At 39.8% G+C, this 22,642-nt stretch overlaps 1 protein-coding gene across 1 annotated transcript in view; it reads left to right on the top strand.

Annotated features, from left to right (window-relative positions):
* Positions 1–22,642, top strand: part of AGK (acylglycerol kinase) — a 204,290-nt gene that overhangs the window by 153,388 nt on the left and 28,260 nt on the right. Inside the window, 1 exon segment of the mRNA XM_053718997.1 lies at positions 13,550–13,697. Within this exon segment, the coding sequence (XP_053574972.1) occupies positions 13,550–13,697 (148 nt within the window).

Genomic DNA, 22,642 nt, shown 5'->3' with positions numbered 1-22,642 from the left:
TTATTCCGGTAACTACTGCAGCGGCTTTTTGGTTCGAGGCTCTGGAGGAGTCGCTCCAGAGGGAGACTTCATACGATGAGGTCATGGATAGAATTCACGCTTTGAAGCTGGCTAATTCTTTTATCACTGATGCCGCTCTCCAATTAGCTAAACTAGCGGCAAAAAACTCAGGTTTTGCCATTATGGCGCAAAGAGCGCTTTGGCTCAAATCATGGTCGGCGGATGTGTCGTCCAAAACAAAACTGTTAAATATTCCCTTCAAGGGGAAAACCCTATTCGGTCCAGAGCTGAAAGAAATTATTTCAGATATCACTGGGGGCAAGGGCCATGCCCTTCCACAAGATAGGCCGTTTAAGGCCAAAAATAAGGCTAATTTTCGCTCCTTTCGCAACTTCAGGAGCGGACCTGCTGCAACCTCTGCTGCCGCAAAGCAAGATAACGCTTCCCAGCCCAAAGCAACCTGGAAACCCTTGCAGGGCTGGAATAAGGGTAAACAGGCCAAGAAGCCTGCTCCTGCTACCAAGACAGCATGAAGGGGTAGCCCCCGATCCGGGATAGGATCTAATAGGGGGCAGACTTTCTCTCTTTGCTCAGGCTTGGGCAAGAGACGTTCCGGATCCCTGGGCATTAGAAATAGTTGCTCAGGGGTACCTTCTAGAATTCAAGGATTCTCCCCCAAGGGGAAGGTTCCACATTTCTCGTTCGTCTTCAGACCAAACAAAGAAACAGGCGTTCTTACGCTGTGTAGAAGGTCTACTAAAGATGGGAGTGATACACCCAGTTCCAATTGCAGAACAAGGACTGGGCTTTTACTCAAACCTGTTCGTAGTTCCCAACAAGGAAGGAACTTTCAGGCCAATCCTGGATCTAAAAATTCTAAACAAATTCCTCAGAGTTCCGTCTTTCAAGATGGAAACCATTCGGACAATCTTGCCGATGATCCAGGAAGGTCAATATATGACTACCGTGGATCTAAAGGATGCGTACCTACATATTCCTATCCACAAAGATCACCATCAGTTCCTAAGGTTCGCCTTTCTGGACAAACATTACCAGTTCGTGGCCCTTCCTTTCGGGTTGGCCACCGCTCCCAGAATTTTCACAAAGGTGCTAGGGTCCCTTCTAGCGGTACTAAGACCACGGGGCATTGCAGTAGCACCTTACCTAGACGACATATTAATACAGGCGTCGTCCTTTCACAGAGCCAAGGCTCATACGGACATCGTTCTGGCCTTTCTAAGGTCTCACGGGTGGAAGGTGAACGTAGAAAAGAGTTCTCTGTCCCCGCTCACAAGGGTTCCCTTTCTGGAAACTCTAATAGACTCGGTAGAAATGAAAATCTTTCTGACAGAGGTCAGGAAGTCAAAACTGTTGACTACTTGCCGAGTTCTTCATTCCATTCCTCGGCCTTCCATGGCTCAGTGCATGGAAGTAATTGGTTTAATGGTTGCGGCAATGGACGTAGTCCCTTTCGCCCGAATCCATCTCAGACCACTGCAGCTGTGCATGCTCAAACAGTGGAATGAAGATTACGCAGATTTGTCTCCTCAGATTCAAATGGATCAAAAAACCAGAGAGACTCTTCTCTGGTGGTTGTCTCAAGATCACCTGTCTCAGGGAATGAGTTTCCGCAGACCGGAGTGGATCATTGTCACGACCGATGCCAGTCTGGTAGGCTGGGGTGTGGTCTGGAACTCCCTGAAGGCTCAGAGACTATGGTCTCGGGAAGAATCTCTTCTCCCGATAAACATTTTGGAGCTGAGAGCGATATTCAATACGCTCCAGGCGTGGCCTCAACTAGCAGAGGCCAAATTCATCAGGTTTCAGTCGGACAACATCACGACTGTGGCGTACATCAATCATCAGGGAGGAACAAAGAGTTCCCTAGCGATGAAGGAAGTAACCAAGATCATCAAATGGGCGGAGGATCACTCCTGCCATCTATCTGCAATTCACATCCCAGGGGTGGACAACTGGGAGGCGGATTTTCTAAGTCGCCAGACTTTCCACCCAGAGGTTTTTGCTCAGCTGACCCAGCTATGGGGCATTCCAGAGTTGGATCTGATGGCGTCCCGTCAGAACACCAAACTTCCCCTTTACGGATCCAGATCCAGGGATCCCAAGGGGGCATTGATAGATGCATTAATAGCGCCTTGGTCATTCAGTCTAGCTTATGTCTTTCCACCGTTTCCTCTTCTCCCTCGGCTAATAGCCAAAATCAAACGGGAGAAGGCTTTGGTAATTCTGATAGCGCCTGCGTGGCCACGCAGGACTTGGTATGCAGACCTAGTGGACATGTCATCGGCCCCACCATGGAAACTGCCATCGAGGCAGGATCTTCTAATCCAAGGTCCTTTCAAGCATCCAAATCTAGTTTCTCTGCAACTGACTGCTTGGAGATTGAACGCTTAATCCTAGCTAAGCGGGGTTTCTCTGATTCAGTTATAGATACTCTGATACAGGCCAGAAAGCCTGTCACCAGGAAAATTTACCATAAGATATGGCAGAAATATCTTTGGTGGTGTGAATCCAAGGGTTACTCGTGGAGTAAAGTTAGGATTCCAAGGATATTGTCTTTTCTCCAAGAAGGTTTGGAGAAAGGCCTGTCAGCTAGTTCCTTAAAAGGACAGATATCTGCTCTGTCTATTCTGTTACACAAGCGTCTGGCAGCTGTACCAGACATTCAGGCGTTTGCACAGGCCCTAGTTAGAATCAAGCCTGTCTACAGACCTGTGGCTCCTCCATGGAGTCTAAATTTAGTTCTTTCAGTTCTTCAAGGGGTTCTGTTTGAACCTTTGCATTCCATAGATATCAAGTTATTATCTTGGAAAGTTTTGTTTTTAGTAGCTATTTCTTCTGCTCGAAGAGTTTCAGAAAAGTCTGCTTTGCAGTGTGATTCACCCTATCTGGTGTTCCATGCAGATAAGGTGGTTTTACGCACTAAACCTGGTTTTCTTCCAAAGGTGGTTTCTAATAGGAATATTAACCAGGAAATCATTGTTCATTCTCTTTGCCCTAATCCAGTTTCTAAGACGGAACGACTGTTGCACAAACTCGATGTGGTTCGTGCTTTAAAGTTCTATCTAAAAGCAACCAAAGATTTCAGACAAACATCATCCTTGTTTGTTGTGTATTCTGGTAAGAGGAGAGGTCAGAAAGCAACTGCTACCTCTCTGTCATTTTGGCTGAAAAGCATCATCCGATTGGCTTATGAGACTGCTGGTAAGCAGCCTCCTGAACGAATTACAGCTCATTCCACCAGAGCTGTGGCTTCCACATAGGCTTTCAAGAATGAGGCTTCTGTTGAACAGATTTGTAAGGCAGCGACTTGGTCTTCACTGCATACATTCGCCAAATTTTATAAATTCGATACTTTTGCTTCTGCGGAGGCTATTTTCGGGAGAAAGGTTTTGCAAGCAGTGGTGCCTTCCGTTTAGGTTACCTGACTTGTTCCCTCCCTTCATCCGTGTCCTATTGCTTTGGTATTGGTATCCCACAATTAAGGATGAATCCGTGGACTGAATACACCAAGTAAGAGAAAACAGAATTTATGCTTACCTGATAAATTACTTTCTCTTACAGGTGTATTCAGTCCACGGCCCGCCCTGATATTAAGTCAGGTTCAAATCTAATTTACAATAACTACAGTCACCACTGCACCCTATAGTTTCTCCTTTTTCTCCTAACCGTCGGTCGAATGACTGGGGGGGGCGTAGCCTGAGGGGAGCTATATGGACAGCTTTGCTGTGTGCTCTCTTTGCCACTTCCTGTAGGGATTGAGAATATCCCACAAGTAAGGATGAATCCGTGGACTGAATACACCTGTAAGAGAAAGTAATTTATCAGGTAAGCATAAATTCTGTTTTTATAGTATATACCCTTTAGGGCACTGGTTTTAAAACCTGTCCTCAGGCCTCCCCAACAGGCCAGGTTTTCAGGATTACCTTGGTTGAGAACAGGTAAAATAACCATGTTTACAAAATATAAATTTCACACATTGTACTCTGCAGGTTTATTTCCTAAATAAGTTCTGCAGGATTTATCCGTATTTTAATACAACAGTGGAGATCCTTTAGATATAATATCTATATTCTACATATTATCTATATTTTCTACCTATGTTATGTGTAATTTGTTGCTATGCACATGTATGTCATGCAGATATTGAACATTGATCATGAATATTTTCATTTACAGTGGAGATTCTTTATAGATAAGCTCTATTTGTATCTCTTTTATAATACATATATGTATGCACATCCGTTTATCATGTAGACACTGAGCATTGATCATGAATATTTTCATGGATCATGTACATTGTGTATTTACTTTCTAAAGTATACACAGTCTCTGGTTATCTGTACATGACTTTACAAGTATCTAATGTATACCTGTTGATCTAGATGTGCTGCTCCTTTAGTCCGTAAAGGCTACATGGCAATATAAATATGTGCAAATGCTGAAGAAGTTACATGTAGAACACAGCTGCAACTTACATTGTGTATGGATTCAATAAGCTTTGTATAAGTTTATATATTTTGAATCCATCAGGAAAAATAGTTCAGATATCCAGACTGATTCTCTTTATCCTTCAAGAAATCGAGAGTTTTGTTCTCTTTGAAGCAGACTCCTCCTTATTGACCAGTGGTCCTATCTCATGTTGCCAAATATCCTTCTGAGGTGGCAACCTTTATATAAGGATTTGGAGGGTAGGGTAATAAATGAATCCCAGTACCTGTGTAACCTCAGGGTCAAGAGTTTTTACCCTATTTCCATTCATTGTCCAAAGGGATTTACACTCCTGTACCGGATTTAACATCCCTAAACAATGTTGAGGAGGGTTCCTACTTGTATAATGGGAACATTCCTCACTGTTTTTTATCCTTCATCAAAAGGGTCAATTTTTGGCTAGTATAGACCTCTAGGGCTCCACATTGATTACTTTCAATTCCTGAGGTTTTGTTTATCTGCAAAACTTTTACCACCAGTGGTGGATGATATCTTGCCAGTGCTCAGAATCAGGACATTTCAGTTGCTCCATATCTGAATGACATACTAGCGCAAGGTTATACCCTGGTAATAGCTACTGCTCATACGCTCTAGTTTCTGTCTTCAAGACCATGGTTGGAGTATTGATGTACCCAAAAGACTCATTATATTCCGCTATAAGGGTAGCATTTACAGGAGTAATATTAGATTCAATCCATATGCATCTAGTTTCCTGACAGAACTTTGCAAGTTAGGATTCTCTCTTCCTACCATGAAATACCTTCTGTTGATAGCTCAGTGCATGGTGCAGTGGGACTTATGGTAGCTGCTTCAAATTCAGTTTATTTTGCCCTGTTTTCACTTGAGACCCCTTTATAGGCTTGCTCCCTTAGTTGTCAAATAATTATTTTCATTTGGCATTTGGATTGCTTTTGATTTTCCGTCAGTCAATTTTTTTCTTGAGGACACAAAGTCTGTGTTTGACCCTTGGGTCATCCTTTCTTTGTCAGTCTTGGCCTATTGTGCCGATGAATGCCAGTCTCTCTGGCTGGGGGTGGTCTGGGTTTCTCAAAGAGTGCAAGGAGTTAGGTTTCCCCTAGAGGCAAGGTTAACAATCAACATTATGGAACTTAGAGCCATCTTCGGGCTTTCAGCCCTGGCCTCTATTGAAGGAGGAAAAGTGTATCTGTTTCCAGTTGGACAACAACTCGGCGGTGTCCTATATAAATTATCAAAAGGAATATACGCAGTCCACTGGCCATGCAGGAAGTGTATAAATTCTGTCTTAGGCAGAGAGGTCTTTTTGCTCTCTATTGGCCTTTCACATACCAGATATGAACAACAGAACATTTTCTATAACTCGGATATCAAATTGGGCTTACAGGACATAGATCTGATTACCTTTCATTTAAATCACATGTTTCCAAGCTATTGTGCGAGATCAAAAGATCCAAAGGCTCTCCTAATAGACGCCTTTTTGTGTCCATAGGACATTCATCTAGCATACCTGTTTCCAAGGATCATACTTGAACCAAACAGGAGTCAACGTCAGTAATATTAATTGCTTCAACCTGAATCTGCTGGACTTGGTATGCGGATATAGTGCAGATATTTCTTGCTCTCCTTGGCTTCTTCCTTTGAGACAAGACCTGTTGTCTCAAAGTTCTCTTTTCATCAAGATCTGTAATATCTACATTTAATGGCGTGGAGCATTAACGCCTTGTTTTGAGACATAAAGGTTTCTTGGATTTGGTTATTGAATCTTTGATGCAGGCTAAAAAAGCCTGTAACACAAAGAATTTATTAGTGTATTTGGAAGGTATTTTTTTAATGGTGTTCTTCTAGAAGGTTTTCTTGGTATTCCTTTAGGATTCCTAGACTCCTTCGGTTTTTTCAGGATTGCCTTTACAAGGTTGTGTCCACTAATTTCTAAAAGATCAAATTTCTGCTTTATCTATTCTTTTTCATAGGATGTTGGCTACATTTCCTTAGGATCAGACTTGTCCAGCTGTTCATTAGAGTAAGGCCAATTCTGATTCCTATTTCTCCACCTTGGAATCTACTTTCCTCTGCATACATGGTTCTTTGCTTGAACAATGTATGCAGATATATCCATTCCATTGATATCTACTTTTGATATCTACTTCTACCTTGGAAAGTACCCTTACTATTAGAAATCTCTTCAGCAAGGAGAGTTTATGAGTTGTTAACCTTGTCTTGTGATGTCCATTTCTAATTATTCACAAGGAGAAGGCTATACTTTGTACTAAATATGATTTTCCTTCTAAGGTAGTTTCATAGGAAAACACCAATCAAGACGTGGTTGTTTCTTCATTGTGTTCAGATCCTGCTAACTCTAAGTAGTTGCTCTTACATAATCTAGAGGTAGCCAACACTTTGAAGTTATATCTCCAAGCTACTAAAGATTTCAGACAAACTTATATTTTGTTTTTGCGCTACTGGGACTTGTAAGGGGCAGAGAGCTACTAAGGTAGCATTGGCCTCTTGGCTCAAATAAGTGATTCATAGGGCTTACTGAAGTGTAGTATTCAGCTCTTCTACAAGAGCAGTTACAACACCATGGGTTTTTAAAAATTTGGCATCATTGGAGCAGCTTTTGGCAGGAAAGTCCTTCAGGCTGCAGTGTCGGCTAAATAAGAACTGCCAGAAAAAATTGTCCAACCCTTTCCGTAACATAGACAATCAGCTTGGGTATTAATCCCATATGTTATGGAGGACTGTGGACCATCATCATTTTTCAAAAGAAAACAAAATTTATGCTTACCTGATAAATTATTTTCTTTTGGAATGATGATGATCCTCAGGCCCCACCCATTTCAATGTTTGGGCGACAGTTCTAATGACACATCTACAGACCTGCTTTGTCTTTGCTCTCTATATGTTTCCTATTCTCTACTCAGCTACACGTTAAACTAAAGAGATTGTAGGTGTAAGGGATTTAAAGCTCTCATATGAGTTATTGACCTCCTCCTAGTGGCGGGAAATATATCCCATATGTCTTGGAGGACGGTGGACCACCATTCCGAAAGAAAAGATTTGATCAGATAAGCATAAATTTAGTTTTTTGTTAAGATTTTAGTAGACATAACAGATTTGTTTTACTAAGTCCATTTGAGACTGAGGGGTTTAACCAACCTCCCCCATCCAGGTCCCTTTGCTGCCTGACATTTCAGCTTTCCGCCTCATTTGTAATGTCACCACCTGCTTTTGTGGCAACGCCACCCTTCCGTTAGAGTCTGAGAGTGCCCTGGAGCCACTTGTCTTTTTCCTTTGGATATATATATATATATATATATATATATATATATATATATATATATATATATATATATATATACTAGTCCTAAAGCCCGTTGACACGGGCCGTGTTATGTTATTTATTTATTTATTTATTTATTTATTTTTTTTTTTTTTCTTCTCTCTCTCTCTCTCTCTCTCTCTCTCTCTCTCTCTCTCTCACTCTCTCACTCTCTCTCACACTCTCTCTCTCTCTCTCACACTCTCTCTCTCTCTCTCTCTCTCTCTCTCTCTCTCTCTCTCTCTCTCTCCCCCCTTCCTGCCGGGTCCTCGCGCGCCTCTTACAGCTGAGCTGCTGCCGGGTCCTCGCGCGCCTCTTACAGCTGAGCTGCTGCCGGGTCCTCGCGCGCCTCTTACAGCTGAGCTGCTGCCGGGTCCTCGCGCGCCTCTTACAGCTGAGCTGCTGCCGGGTCCTCGCGCGCCTCTTACAGCTGAGCTGCTGCCGGGTCCTCGCGCGCCTCTTACAGCTGAGCTGCTGCCGGGTCCTCGCGGCAAGAGTTTGTCTGAACTGCGCATGACGGCTTCAGACAAACTCTTGTCTTTTATTATATAGGATATATATATATATTTATTTATTTTTTACAGTAATTATAATTATTAACTATTAACATTTATTCAATATTTTATTTTAAATTTCCATAACACACCTTAAGATAACTAATTATTCGTGTGCACTAACTAAACAACATAGAAAAAAATGTAATTTTATTATTAAATATACCATAGAATTTTTTTTTAATTTTTATTATTAAATATATATATATATATATATATATATATATATGTTAATCTAAAATTTATATCTATATGAATATATATATAGAGGTGTGTGTGTGTATATATATATATATATATATAGAGAGAGAGAGAGAGAGAGAGAGAGAGGTGTGTGTATGTATATATAATGATAAATGATAAAACTCACAGTTAGAGCTAAAAACAGTATGATCGCCATTGTAGTTAGCGAAATCGCCAAACGCTGACAATGTGGGCGTGGCCAAAACCGGCCCTCAGAGGTAGACATCATCAGATCCTCTCCATACAATGAATTTTGTGACAGGCAGGCTCGATACTTGCAAGGGAGAAAAAACAATTAAAGTCAAACATAAATGGCACTCAAATGTAGATACACATGAATAAACAAATAGTCTTATGTCAGAGTTGGCCCACTCAGTGTTATTAACAGATATAGGATCAAATTAACAACAAGAACTATACAATATTTACATAGAGTAGCAACAACCAATCATAGGCACTGTTTATGTATATGACATTCATCATGTGTGTGGAAGGATAATATCAACTTATCACCAGCTATGCTGATATAAATGACAATTTAAATGTGGGCACATCAACCCTCACAATCATAGCATATCCATTACAGAATAATAATTGCAGTTAGCGAAACCGCAAAGACAGAGCAACAGGGGCAATTACCCGAACCATACATAATCATCATAACGGAGAATGCAACTTGCTAGGCAATATCGCTAACTGCAAGTGAGCAACAAATATGTAGCAAAAGATAGATTAAGCAGTAACTGAACTATCACCAGCCTGTACACATGAACATATCCCCAGGTACAAAAAAGAATATACAGATTCACATAAAATAATGATTATATAGTCCCAGGGTTACGCCAACCAATCATCGGGTCCATACAGGTGAATGACTTCAGTCATATGTGTGGGAAGGGAACCATAGCAACCCATCATCCGTTTAATGGACATAAATGGCACTTCCCATCTATATGGATCTGTACAACGTAGATCAAAATATGTCCTTCATACAAACCAAAATGATACATGTAAATTGGACAAGCCCTAAAAGGAGAAAAAATAACTAAAGATCAGATGTAGGTCATATATATACATGGAGTGAATCAACAATGTTCGCAAACAAACATAACTCTTTTACAAATTAATATTCATATGTGCTAATTAATAGCTGTTATAAAAGATGTTCACCACTTCACACACCCAAATATATTCAACCCGTGGGTAGGCACAAAATGTGTTCCACCAACGGCAGTTTCAATGGTCATGATCATACAGTGGATCATTACATCACAGGCCAAGAGTACGATTAGACATCAACATCTATGAAGGAATTAAAGTATAAATTGAGACAATGTAAGCATATATAAGATCCCTCGCATATCCCCCATTAGACAATCCCTTCCCCAACTAAACTGTGGGAACGATACCATAACCATAATTACAAAAAGGTTTGCCAATCTAGTTGGCGATTCAAGCCATGAGGATGTAATGTTCTTAAATTGAAGATCCATTAGGATTTGACTTGGAGTAGGCGCTGGTTCCCATCACCTCCCCGCTTCAGCGGTGGTACATGATCGATCAGAATGAACCTGAGATCACTGACGGTATGTTGTAACTGCATGAAATGTTTAGCCACAGGTAGATCAGATGCTTGTTTCTTGATGGCCTCACAAATTGAATGTCTATAGTTTGCCATCCTTGTACGTATTGTATCACTCGTTTTCCCCACATAAAAAAAAACGGCCACAGGTACAGTTTAGCACATACACCACATGTGTGGTAGTACATGTGAGGTAAAACTTGATGTTGAAGCGTTGGTTTGTATGGGGGTGTCTAAAGTGATGCCCCTGGATCATTGAATTGCAGGTGGTGCACCCAGAGCATCTAAAGCAACCTTTCTTCTTACTTTTGATCCAATTCTTTTGGTAGCAATGTTCAGGGTCCGTCAGCATAAGCTGGTCTCTTAATGATCTGCCCTTTTTAAAAGCTATCATCGGTGGGCCACATTTATCGAAGGGAAGAGTTGGGTCTGTGTTGACCACTGCCCAGTGTTTTTTAAAAGTCTTTGCAAAACTTCTTTTGTCTGGAGAATATTCAGTGGTGAAAAGTATTCTCTTGGTTTCTCCCACCAGGTTTTTATTCTTTACATTCATTTTCTGTGCTGATAGAACATCCTTTTGTGTTAAATGTTCCATTTCTTTGCAGAGTTTTTGGATCCTGGGGTTAGAGTATCCCCTCTGGACAAAACGCTTGTCCATATCTTCTAGCTGAGCCAATTTCTTAAGGGGATCAGTGTTATTACGTACAGTTCTTAGCATCTGAGCCCTAGGAATTGAGTTGACCAAGCTCATGGGATGAGCACTAGAGGCACATAGAATGGAGTTTTTGTCCGTTGGTTTGGCATATAATGTCTTTGCCAAATGATCCGTTTCCTTATAGATCAATAGATCCAAAAATTCAATCTGTGGTATCATATTTCAATTTGAATTTCACTGGATGCTGTAAATCATTCAGCTCCTGAAACCAGTCTTCCAGATCTTTAGTGGTACCATTCCAGATAAAGAACAGATCATCTATGTATCGTCTATACATAGATATCTGTGATCTCTCAGCAACTTACATGATGTTCACTTCATAATCTTCCATAAAAATATTGGCATATGATGGGGCCATATTCGACCCCATCGCCATGTCTGATATTTGCAGATAGTAATCGGTTTCGAATTTGAAAAAAATTAATTCAAGACAACATCTAATCAACTCAAGGAGCACATCAATGGGAGGACCAACATATGGTGTCTTCAGCAAGGCCTTCTGCACTGCCCCAATTCCCTTATCATGGGGAATAATTGTATATAGACTGTTCACATCCGCTGTTACAAGGAGACTGTCGGGTTCTAGATGGTATAATCCATTCACTATTTCTTCAATAAGTTGTGAGGAGTCCCTTAAAAAGGAAGACATTCTGATAACACAGGGTTGTAGATGAAAATCTACAAATTTGGCTAGAGGTGATAGAATAGAATTTCTGGCGGATACGATAGGGCGTCCTGGTGGCTTCTCGAGTGATTTGTGAATTTTAGGCAACGTGTAAAGAATCGAACATGTCGGAGTCCCAGTCGTCAAGTATTGATGGATTTGATCATCAATAAAGTTATGTTGAAGTGTCTTCTTTAGCAATTCATCAATGGTTCTTTGAAAAATCATGGTAGGATTCCTATCCAATTTGCGATAGACTAGTGGGTCAGCCAATTGCTCAAGGATTTCATTCTTATAGTTGTCATAGTTCATAATGACAACCGCACCGCCCTTATCAGCAGGGCGAATGACCTATTTACATGTTTTTATGTTTATTTGTTTAAATTTGTTTTAGTAACATGTTGTCACTAACATCCTATTGGTATATGAGACACGATAAGATTTGTCTGTTTAAACAATAATACTTGTGTGTAGAATTGATGGGTCATATAGCACATGATCTATTTGGGGCTGTCCTATTCTGAGTTGGCGGAGGAGTTAACACTTGATTTAAACACTGCTGTTTGTTCACTCTTTGTTTGGTCTGATGAAGGGGTGATTGATCCCCGAAACGTCACATTTTTGTGCTATTTAAAGCACTTTTTCACAAATCCAGCGAGTGCAAGCTTCTTCTTTATTATATACATATATATATATATATATATATATATATATATATATATATATATATATATATAGTATTTTGCAGTAAAAATCATGGCCATATACCTTTGAACCTTTATAAAAGGTATTATTAATATGAATAATTTAGTGTTTATATGAGTATTACAGTATTTTTTTTAATGTATTTATGTTGTATTTAGTGCAACTTTTATTTTATCCATAACCCTATGGTCTTTAAGGTTGCGCTTCTGTGAGTGTGATATTTATATATCACACGCGCTAACATTATCGCACCACTTGTAATCTATCCCTTTATAGTGGATTAAAATTTTTGTTTAATGTCCCTTTAAAGTTGTTGTTCATATGTAGCCCCACAAATTTCAGTCAAGAAACGGGGGTCAACTTCCAATGCTTGAGGGGCCCAAACAGATCTGTTTTTTAGGGATCTCTCTAAAAATTATCAGGTGGTCTCTCGTGCTCCGGCTGGAAGATTATGAAACCCCAAAAGTTTGTGGTCTTCTAAATATGGAGGTCAGTGTTTTCCAAAGAAAAGTTTGCCAGCTGGGTGATTAATGAAGTAGCCTTGGAGTGACTATGTAATATTTGCTTATATTAAATCATTTTCTGCTATCCAAAGCACAAATTAATTGCATAATGTAGCATAAATGTATTTAATGACAATTTGTGCATTTTTAATATTAGCTCATTTTAGCTTAGTATTGGCTAAGTTTTAGCCGGGTGGTGTGCCCACTTAAAAGATCCTGGGTAGTACACTGGAGGTGAACCCCCTAGGGTTTTTATACTAAGTAAGATGTTAACTGCTGGAAGTAGAAACAGTATATACAGTATATAAAACCGTACAAAATACTGGAAAGCTTTTTCAATCCCACCATTTCTAATAATTGAGCCTTAGTCACTGTGTGCTTTTTAGATATCAAAAGGCTGAGTTTTACAAGAGTCCGCTGAAAAGCTATTTTTAACAATAATTATTCTCCAAAAATAGAAACATCCTGGACATTTTCTCAATGAAGTAAATGATCAGGAAATGTGAATGGAAGCTGAACATGTAATTTAGTAAAGACAAACAAGTATTTTTGGTCTAAGAGGGTATTTTAAGATCTATTCTGGGTGTTCCGTTAAATAGAAACAAATGACAGCAGTTAAATGTACTTGCGCACGTTGTGTAGCAATTTTTAAACAGTTATTTATGTTTTGCAGATGTTATCATAATCAGAGATTTATTTTTTTAAACACTTTAAGAATTTTCTGAGATCCTGAACAGTCAGCATTATGAGTATTTCTCCCTTTCTTGATATTCTAGGATTGGCCCCAACGACATCAGGCTTCTATTATGTATCTGGGCCCTACAGAAAGACCCCCTGAAGAGTCTGATGAAAAGCCAGCTCGTGCTCCATTGTATATTAGAATATATCGCAGGCTTGCTCAGTACTGGGCTCCTCCAAAAGTTGGTATGTTTTACAGATCAATGGTTATACTAGAAGGGGTCAGCAACCTTCGGCTCCCAGATGTTTTGGAACTACATTTCCCATGATGCTCAGATAGCCTAAAGAGTGTCTCAGCATCGTGGGAAATGTAGTTCCAAAACATCTGGGAGCCGAAGGCTAAGAGCTTTAACTCTTTAAAGGGATGTGAAACCAAATTGTTTCAGTCATGATTCAGATAGAACATGCATTTTTAAACAACTTTCTAATTTAATTCTATTATCACATTTTCTTTGTTCTCTTAGTATCTTTTGTTGAAAAGCATGGACATAAGCTCAGGAGCAGGCACGTGTCTGGAGCACTATATGGCAGCAGTTTTGCAATTATGTTATCCATTTGCAAGAGTACTAGATAGCAGCACTATTTCCTGTAATGTAGTGCTCTAGGCACCTACCTAAGTATCTCTTCAACAAAGGATACAATGAAAACAAAGCAGATTTTATAATGGAAGCAAATTGTATCCTCTGCATGGATCACAAAAGAAAATATCTGGGTTTCCTATCCTTTTAAGTGCTGCTTTGTTGCCTATAAAACACATGGATCCAAATGTACTGCAAGTGACTGGCGCGGTGAACGTTCTTTTAACATTATTCAGCTTACTAATATCTTTTATTTTGTGAATAATTTATAGTTGTGATACTTCTTTTTTCAATGTGACAAAAAAACATAATAATTTGTCAATAAACAAGTTTCCTCATGGTCTCTTGTAGATCTATAGCAGTACTGGTGGGTAGATGTTAGGTAGAAATTAACCAGAAGCCCCCACCCTATATGCGCCCCTATACACGCCCCTATATACACCCCTATATACGCCCCTATACACACGCCCCTATACACACGCCCCTATATACGACCCTATACACACGCCCCTATATACACGCTTTCCTGCTTGCTTGAGTTAGTTATGTTTCTCCTATCTTGCAAGGTTTGACTGCTACTTACTACTGCAGGGGACCAGCCATCCCCTGACCAGTGCTGGGCCCCAGCCTGTCACCTTGCAAGTGGTGCCAACATACACTTAACCCTGTACATGTCAGAGGATTGTTTCTGTGGTTCCCCAGTGGACTGTGGCTGACTTTCAGAGGATGGTGGTTACCCTCATCCATACAGAATGGATCCTGCACTATCTGTCATTTACCCCTATACGGCGAACAAGTGCAGGAGATCAGAGGACATCTCACGTATGTCCATCACAACTGGCAGATACAGTGGAGATTGTGTTCTCCACAGTTAAAGGGATTGTAAAATAAATTCTTTAATTATGTTTACAAAAGAAAACGTTGCAATATACTTTATTTCTCCAACATTGGTGTGTCCGGTCCACGGCGTCATCCTTACTTGTGGGATATTCTCTTCCCCAACAGGAAATGGCAAAGAGTCCCAGCAAAGCTGGTCACATGATCCCTCCTAGGCTCCGCCCACCCCAGTCATTCTCTTTGCCGTTGCACAGGCAACATCTCCACGGAGATGGTTAAGAGTTTTTTGGTGTTTAAATGTAGTTTTATTCTTCTATCAAGTGTTTGTTATTTTAAAATAGTGCTGGTATGTACTATTTACTCTGAAACAGAAAAAGATGAAGATTTCTGTTTGTAAGAGGAAGATGATTTTAGCAGACAGTAACTAAAATCGATTGCTGTTTCCACACAGGACTGTTGAGATGAAGTAACTTCAGTTGGGGGAAACAGTTAGCAGTCTTTTCTGCTTAAGGTATGACTAGCCATATTTCTAACAAGACCATGTAATGCTGGAAGGCTGTCATTTCCCCTCATGGGGACCGGTAAGCCATTTTCTTAGTTAAACATAAAAGAATAAAGGGCTTCAAAAAGGGCTTAAAAACTGGTAGACATTTTTCTGGTCAGTAACAAAGAAAGCGGGTCTCAGGCATAGAAGTAGTTTGTGAAAAAAAGCACATTTATTGCTGGCATCACTTAGGAGAGATTACAGTACATAAAAACAAGCTACATGTAGCAGGGAATGGTCAGACGCGTTTCGGCTCACGCCTTCATCCGTGACCTGTGAATTATACAATGCTGGACATATAAATACCCTCAGTGAAAAGCTGATTGGACAATTTACCTAATGAATAATTGATTGAGGAGATCATAGTGACCGCCCCTGTGAATATTTTAACCCTTCACTCTAAAGGAAAAAGGAGAAAAGAAAAAGAAAAGGAAAAAACACACATTGTTCAAAATATAAAAGTTTGCCCCTATGCATATCAATGTTACACATCTTTTTCCCCATACAAGGGTTTTACATTTTATGTTTATTTATATTCAACTTCACTGAGTGAGAGTGCAAAATAGAAATCTGGGGGAGGCCCTTATCAGTTACTAATGAATTATATATTTGCCATTTTTATCGCAGTCTCCATCCATACCAGATATTGATATTATATTTAAGCCTAACAGGTTAACGTATGGTATAGATCGAAGCTTGCAACACTGGCAAAACATCCACCCAGAAAACTATAAAAAACATAATTGCTCTATCACTGAGAATAGCCGAACACAAATTTGCTCGCCTAATATTAAGATGGTATGAGAAAGATTGTGTCTATTCTACAAATCATATGGGACAATCTAATAAAACTTGATGAAACATATAAGAGCATCACATAGAGCCCAGAAAGGAGGGGAAATGAAATTATCTGGGTTAGTAACTTATCAGAGAGATGTCACATAAATAAAACTAAGTTTGTAGTGAATATTCCCTCTTGTTGTTATAACTATTGTACTGAAGAATAAACCTAATTTCTAATAACCCCAAGGGGTGTATATAACAATTTGCCCATGTGTTTCATCAAACCTAACTGTATGTTGTTTCTAAATCAGTTAATATTGAATGAGTTACCTATTTCCAGACATTAATTATGTCTGAATCAATATTGAAACCCAAAGGTACCCTTGTTCTCAGGGTGAAAATCCAAAAGGCTTCTCTTTTGGAAAGTATCTCATCCACATTACCCCCTCTTACAGGACGGCGAATTAACTCAATCACCAGCCATCTGAATGAGTCCACCTTACAATCATGTTCGACAATAAAATGCTCTGCCAATGCTGAACATGGATTGACATTGGAGATATCATTGAGATGTTCCCTAATCCTTTCTCGGACTTCCCTGGTGGTCATACCTACATATTGTAGGTTACAAGATGTGCACTTGATCATGTAGACAACATACTTATTTCTACAATTGGAGAAATGATCCACATTATATATCCGTTGAGTAACGCACGATTGAAATTGCTTCGTAACCATCGCTTGGCCACATGCTTTGCAGCTTGATTTGCCACACTTGAAGTGACCTTTAGTGGTTAACCAACTGTCTTTTTTAGCATAACCACGAATCATACTGGGAGACAAGTGGTTGCCTAAGGTTTGATTTCGTCTTGAGACGAAACGAAAGCCTTTTTTGACAATAGGGTTCAAAGATGCATCACCCATTAATATGGGTAAATTCTTCTTTACAATTTTAATAATGGCATCATATTGTCTACTGTATCGTGTGCTAAAAATTATTTTATCATCTTGTGCAACAATTTTTTTTGACCTATGCCTAGGTTTGTCCTTTAGGAGAGATGACCTGTCCATAGCTTCCACTTGAGCTGCTGCTTTCTCTATTATAGAGACCTCGTATCCTCGTTCAATAAATTTTTGTCTTAATGCAACACCCTCTAATAAGAAGGTCTGTTCGCTAGAACAATTGCGTTTGAATCTTATGTATTCGCCTTTTATCATACCAAAGCCTGTGCACCTAGGATGCAAACTCTTTGCATGCAACAGAGAGTTGGACTTGATTGGCTTAGAGTACAGCTCAGAGATGACGACCCCATTGCAAACATCACCTATAAGTGTTAAGTCCAAATATGGAACCTTGATGGAGTCACAAGTATATGTGAAACTTAATCCATATCTGTTATTGTTGAGGTTTGCAACGAATTCATCAGCCTCTTGCACTGTACCCCCCCATATAAAAAGCAAATCATCGATATAACGTCTATAGAATTTGATACAATGTTGAAAAGAGTTTTCCTGTCCATAAACGTGGAACAGCTCCCACCAACCCATGTATAGGTTGGCATAGGAGGGGGCAAATTTTGCCCCCATAGCTGTTCCACGTTTCTGGAGGAAAAACTCATTTTCAAAAAGAAAATAATTATGGTTAAGCAAGAACTCTATTATATCAATAACATAATTTCTGAAATCCGTTGAATAATTACTATACCGGTCCAAGAAAAATTTAACGGCCCGTAGGCCTAAATCATGCGGTATGGCCGAATACAGACCAACAACATCCACAGTAAGCCAAACTTGATTCGAGGACCAGATCTCATTATCCAAAAGATTCAGAAGATGCTTAGTGTCTCTTAAGAAGCTAGGAACAAGTAATACTAATGGTTGGAGGATACTGTCGATCCAAGCTGATAATCTCTCCAAAAGGGAGCCAATGCCCGAAACAATGGGCCTTCCCTTGATAGACTCCAGAGACTTGTGGATCTTTGGAAGATGGTGAAAGATGGGAATGATAGGATCCTTGACATAAAGAAAGTCAAAAGTGTCACTATCAAAAAATCCAGCTTCTCTCCCATCATCCAATAGATCATACACAAGTCTCTGGTAGTCAAGTGTTGGATTTTTTCCCAACTTTGCATAGACTTGGGTATCATTGAGTTGACGATTAGCTTCTTCAATGTAGTCCCCTCTATTGAGTACCACTACATTACCCCCCTTATCCGCCTGCTTGATTATGATATTATAATTCTCTTGCAGGGATTTAAGGGCAACTTTCTGTGATAGAGATAAGTTTTGGACCTTGATAGTAGTACTCAAACTATCGTGTAGACTCTGCAAGTCCATCTCTACTTGTTTATGGAAGAATTCCAATACATTACCCCTACTTCTTGTGGGGTAAAAAATGGACGGTGGCCTAAAGCCTACATGTGTGCTTTTGACCCCAAAGTTTGTCTTATTGGATTCGACTTCTAATTCCAAAAGAGACATATAGTCACGTACTTCGTCAAATGTTAGATCAATAGGGGTAACTTCTAAGGTGTATGGATCACAATTGCTATCTGAGACAAAAGGCTGGGACATATTTTGCTGTGTGAAAAACTTTTTTAATGTCAATTTACGTACAAACTTATTGACATCAATAATAGTGTCAAAAACATTAAAGTCTTCAGCTGGTACAAAACCTAGTCCCAGCTGTAGTAATTGCTCTTGTTCATGTGTCAGATCATATGAAGAGACATTCATTACTGTGTGACTTTGTATCTGTTTTTCTGTCGATTCACTCTCAGGCCATATCTCTTTTCTGTTTGAAGTGACCCTCTTGCCCCTTCTTTTCCTCTTCCTAAACCTATGCCTTTTGTTCTTTGTTCCTTGGGAAAAACCTGTACTATACCTGCTTGATTCGCATTATCAGAGGCCTGTACATTAGCTGTTGCCTCCCTATCATCAAGTACTATCTCAAATGTGGGTGTGATGGTACGGTTAGATTCTTGATTATGACTACTTGCGTTATCTACAATGTGTGATAGTGGAACCTCATTGATTGTCATGTTTTCAATACCCAAATTATGACTATTATGGCTGTCATACCTGTCTTGTACCTCCTCTCGAGTCTCCTGGAGTATGGTAGATTTGACGCTCTCCTCCTCTGTTGAAGAGGCATCCGTGTCTGAAAAAGAGACTTGTTTAGTACGTGATTTTTGATTTTTCTTATTGTATCTCCTGGGTTTTCTTTTAAAATTAGACCAGAGGTACACCATATTGTTTTTATAATCTTACAAGTCTCTATCAAATTTCTTATACTTTAAAGCATCAATGTCCTCTTTAACAGAAGTTACAGTCCCTTTTAGGATATCATCGAAATTGTTATAATCCTTATGTGTCAAAAACTGGTTCATGTCTTCTTGTAGTGTGGTAATTTCACTGCGTATGTGCTCTAACTGATCTTTTTTATATACAATGAGCATATTCATTAATCTAATTGAGCAATCTGTTAACACAGTGTTCCATCTTTCTATAAAGGCCTTGTCAGTGACTAAAAATATAGGAAACTTAACAATTCTTAATCCTCTTGGGATCATGTCCATACTCAAATACTTTTCCATGAGGTTTATATCCCACCAAGTTTTATGTTCTTTAATGAGGAGGTCCTCCAATTTAGAAAAAACATCTGTGATGGTGATTCTCCTTGTCTTACATGAAAATAGCTCACTCAAAGTAGGCCTCAATTTGTCCAAATCAGGGCTTCAAAAAGGGCTTAAAAACTGGTAGACATTTTTCTGGGCTAAAACAATTGCTTTACTAGGCATATTATGCAGATTCTAACTAATTATTGGTATTATAATCTTGGGGAACGTTTAGAAAAACGGCAGGCACTGTGTTGGACACCTTTTTCAGATGGGGGCCTTTCTAGTTATAGACAGAGCCTCATTCTGGGACTGTATAGGGGTTAAATGTAAAAACGGCTCCGGTTCCGTTAATTTAAGGGTTAAAGCTCTGAAATTTGGTGTGCAATACTTTTAATGCTTTAAGACACTGTGGTGAAATTTTGGTGAATTTTGAACAATTCCTTCATACTTTTTCACATATTCAGTAATAAAGTGTTTTCAGTTTGAAATTTAAAGTGACAGTAACGGTTTTATTTTAAAACGTTTTTTGTGCTTTGTTGACAAGTTTAAGCCTGTTTAACATGTCTGTACCATCAGATAAGCTATGTTCTATATGTATGAAAGCCAATGTGTCTCCCCATTTAAATTTATGTGATAATTGTGCCATAGTGTCCAAACAAAGTAAGGACAGTAATGCAACAGATAATGATATTGCCCAAGATGATTCCTCAAATGAGGGGAGTAAACATGATACTACATCATCCCCTACTGTGTCTACACCAGTTATGCCCACACAGGAGGCCCCTAGTACATCTAGTGCGCCAATACTTATTACCATGCAACAATTAACGGCTGTAATGGATAACTCCATAGCAAATCTTTTATCCAAAATGCCTACTTATCAGAGAAAGCGCGATTGCTCTGTTTTAAACACTGAAGAGCAAGAGGACGCTGATGATAACTGTTCTGACATACCCTCACACCAATCTCAAGGGGCCATGAGGGAGGTTTTGTCTGATGGAGAAATTTCAGATTCAGGAAAAATTTCTCATCAAGCTGAACCTGATGTTGTGACATTTAAATTTAAATTAGAACATCTCCGCGCACTGCTTAAGGATGTGTTATCTACTCTGGATGGTTGTGACAATTTGGTCATTCCAGAGAAATTATGTAAGATGGACAAGTTCCTAGAGGTTCCGGTGCCCCCCGACGCTTTTCCTATACCCAAGCGGGTGGCGGACATAGTAAATAAAGAGTGGGAAAGGCCCGGCATACCTTTTGTTCCCCCCCCTATATTTAAGAAATTATTTCCTATAGTCGACCCCAGAAAGGACTTATGGCAGACAGTCCCCAAGGTCGAGGGGGCGGTTTCTACTCTAAAAAAAAGCACTACTATTCCTATCGAAGATAGTTGTGCTTTCAAAGATCCTATGGATAAGAAATTAGAGGGTTTGCTTAAAAATATTTTTGTACAGCAAGGTTACCTTCTACAACCAATTTCATGCATTGTTCCTGTCACTACGGCAGCGTGTTTCTGGTTCGAGGAACTAGAAAAATCGCTCAGTAAAGAATCTTCGTATGAGGAGGTTATGGACAGAGTTCAAGCACTTAAATTGGCTAACTCTTTTGTTTTAGATGCCGCTTTGCAATTAGCTAGATTAGCGGCGAAAAATTCAGGGTTTGCTGTCGTGGCGCGCAGAGTGCTTTGGCTAAAGTCTTGGTCAGCGGATGTGTCTTCCAAGACAAAATTGCTTAACATTCCTTTCAAAGGTAAAACATTATTTGGACCTGATTTGAAAGAGATTATTTCAGACATCACTGGGGGAAAGGGCCACGCCCTCCCACAGGATAGGTCTTTTAAGGCTAATAAGCCTAATTTTCGTCCCTTTCGCAGAAACGGACCAGTCTCTAATTCTGTATCCTCTAAGCAAGAGGGTAATACTTCACAACCCAAACCAGCCTGGAAACCAATGCAAGGCTGGAACAAGGGTAAGCAGGCCAAGAAGCCTACCACTGCTACCAAAACAGCATGAAGGGATAGCCCCCGATCCGGGACCGGATCTAGTGGGGGGCAGACTTTCTCTCTTTGCTCAGGCTTGGGCAAGAGATGTTCAGGATCCTTGGGCGCTAGAAATAGTTTCTCAAGGTTATCTCCTGGAATTCAAGGAACTACCCCCAAGGGGAAGGTTCCACAGGTCTCAATTATCTTCAAACCAAATAAAGAGACAGGCATTCTTACATTGTGTAGAAGACCTGTTAAAGATGGGAGTGATACATCCAGTTCCAATAAGAGAACAAGCAAGGGGATTTTATTCCAATCTGTTCATAGTTCCCAAAAAAGAGGGAACATTCAGACCAATTTTGGATCTAAAGATCCTAAACAAATTTCTCAGGGTACCATCGTTCAAAATGGAAACTATTTGAACGATCCTACCTACTATTCAGGAAAATCAATTTATGACTACAGTGGATTTAAAGGATGCGTACCTACATATTCCTATCCACAAGGAACATCATCAGTTCCTAAGGTTCGCTTTTCTGGACAAGCATTACCAGTTTGTGGCACTTCCATTTGGATTAGCCACTGCTCCAAGGATTTTCACAAAGGTACTAGGGTCCCTTCTAGCGGTTCTAAGACCAAGGGGCATTGCAGTAGTACCTTACTTGGACGACATCCTGATTCAAGCGTCGTCCCTGTCAAAAGCAAAGGCTCATACGGACATCGTCCTAGCCTTTCTCAGATCTCACGGATGGAAGGTGAACAAAGAAAAAAGTTCTCTGTCCCCGTCA

This window comes from Bombina bombina, chromosome 6 (genome assembly GCF_027579735.1).
Source record: "Bombina bombina isolate aBomBom1 chromosome 6, aBomBom1.pri, whole genome shotgun sequence".
In the NCBI taxonomy this organism is placed as follows: Eukaryota; Metazoa; Chordata; class Amphibia; order Anura; family Bombinatoridae; genus Bombina; species Bombina bombina.
This window is presented reverse-complemented; position numbering and strand designations above follow the sequence as displayed.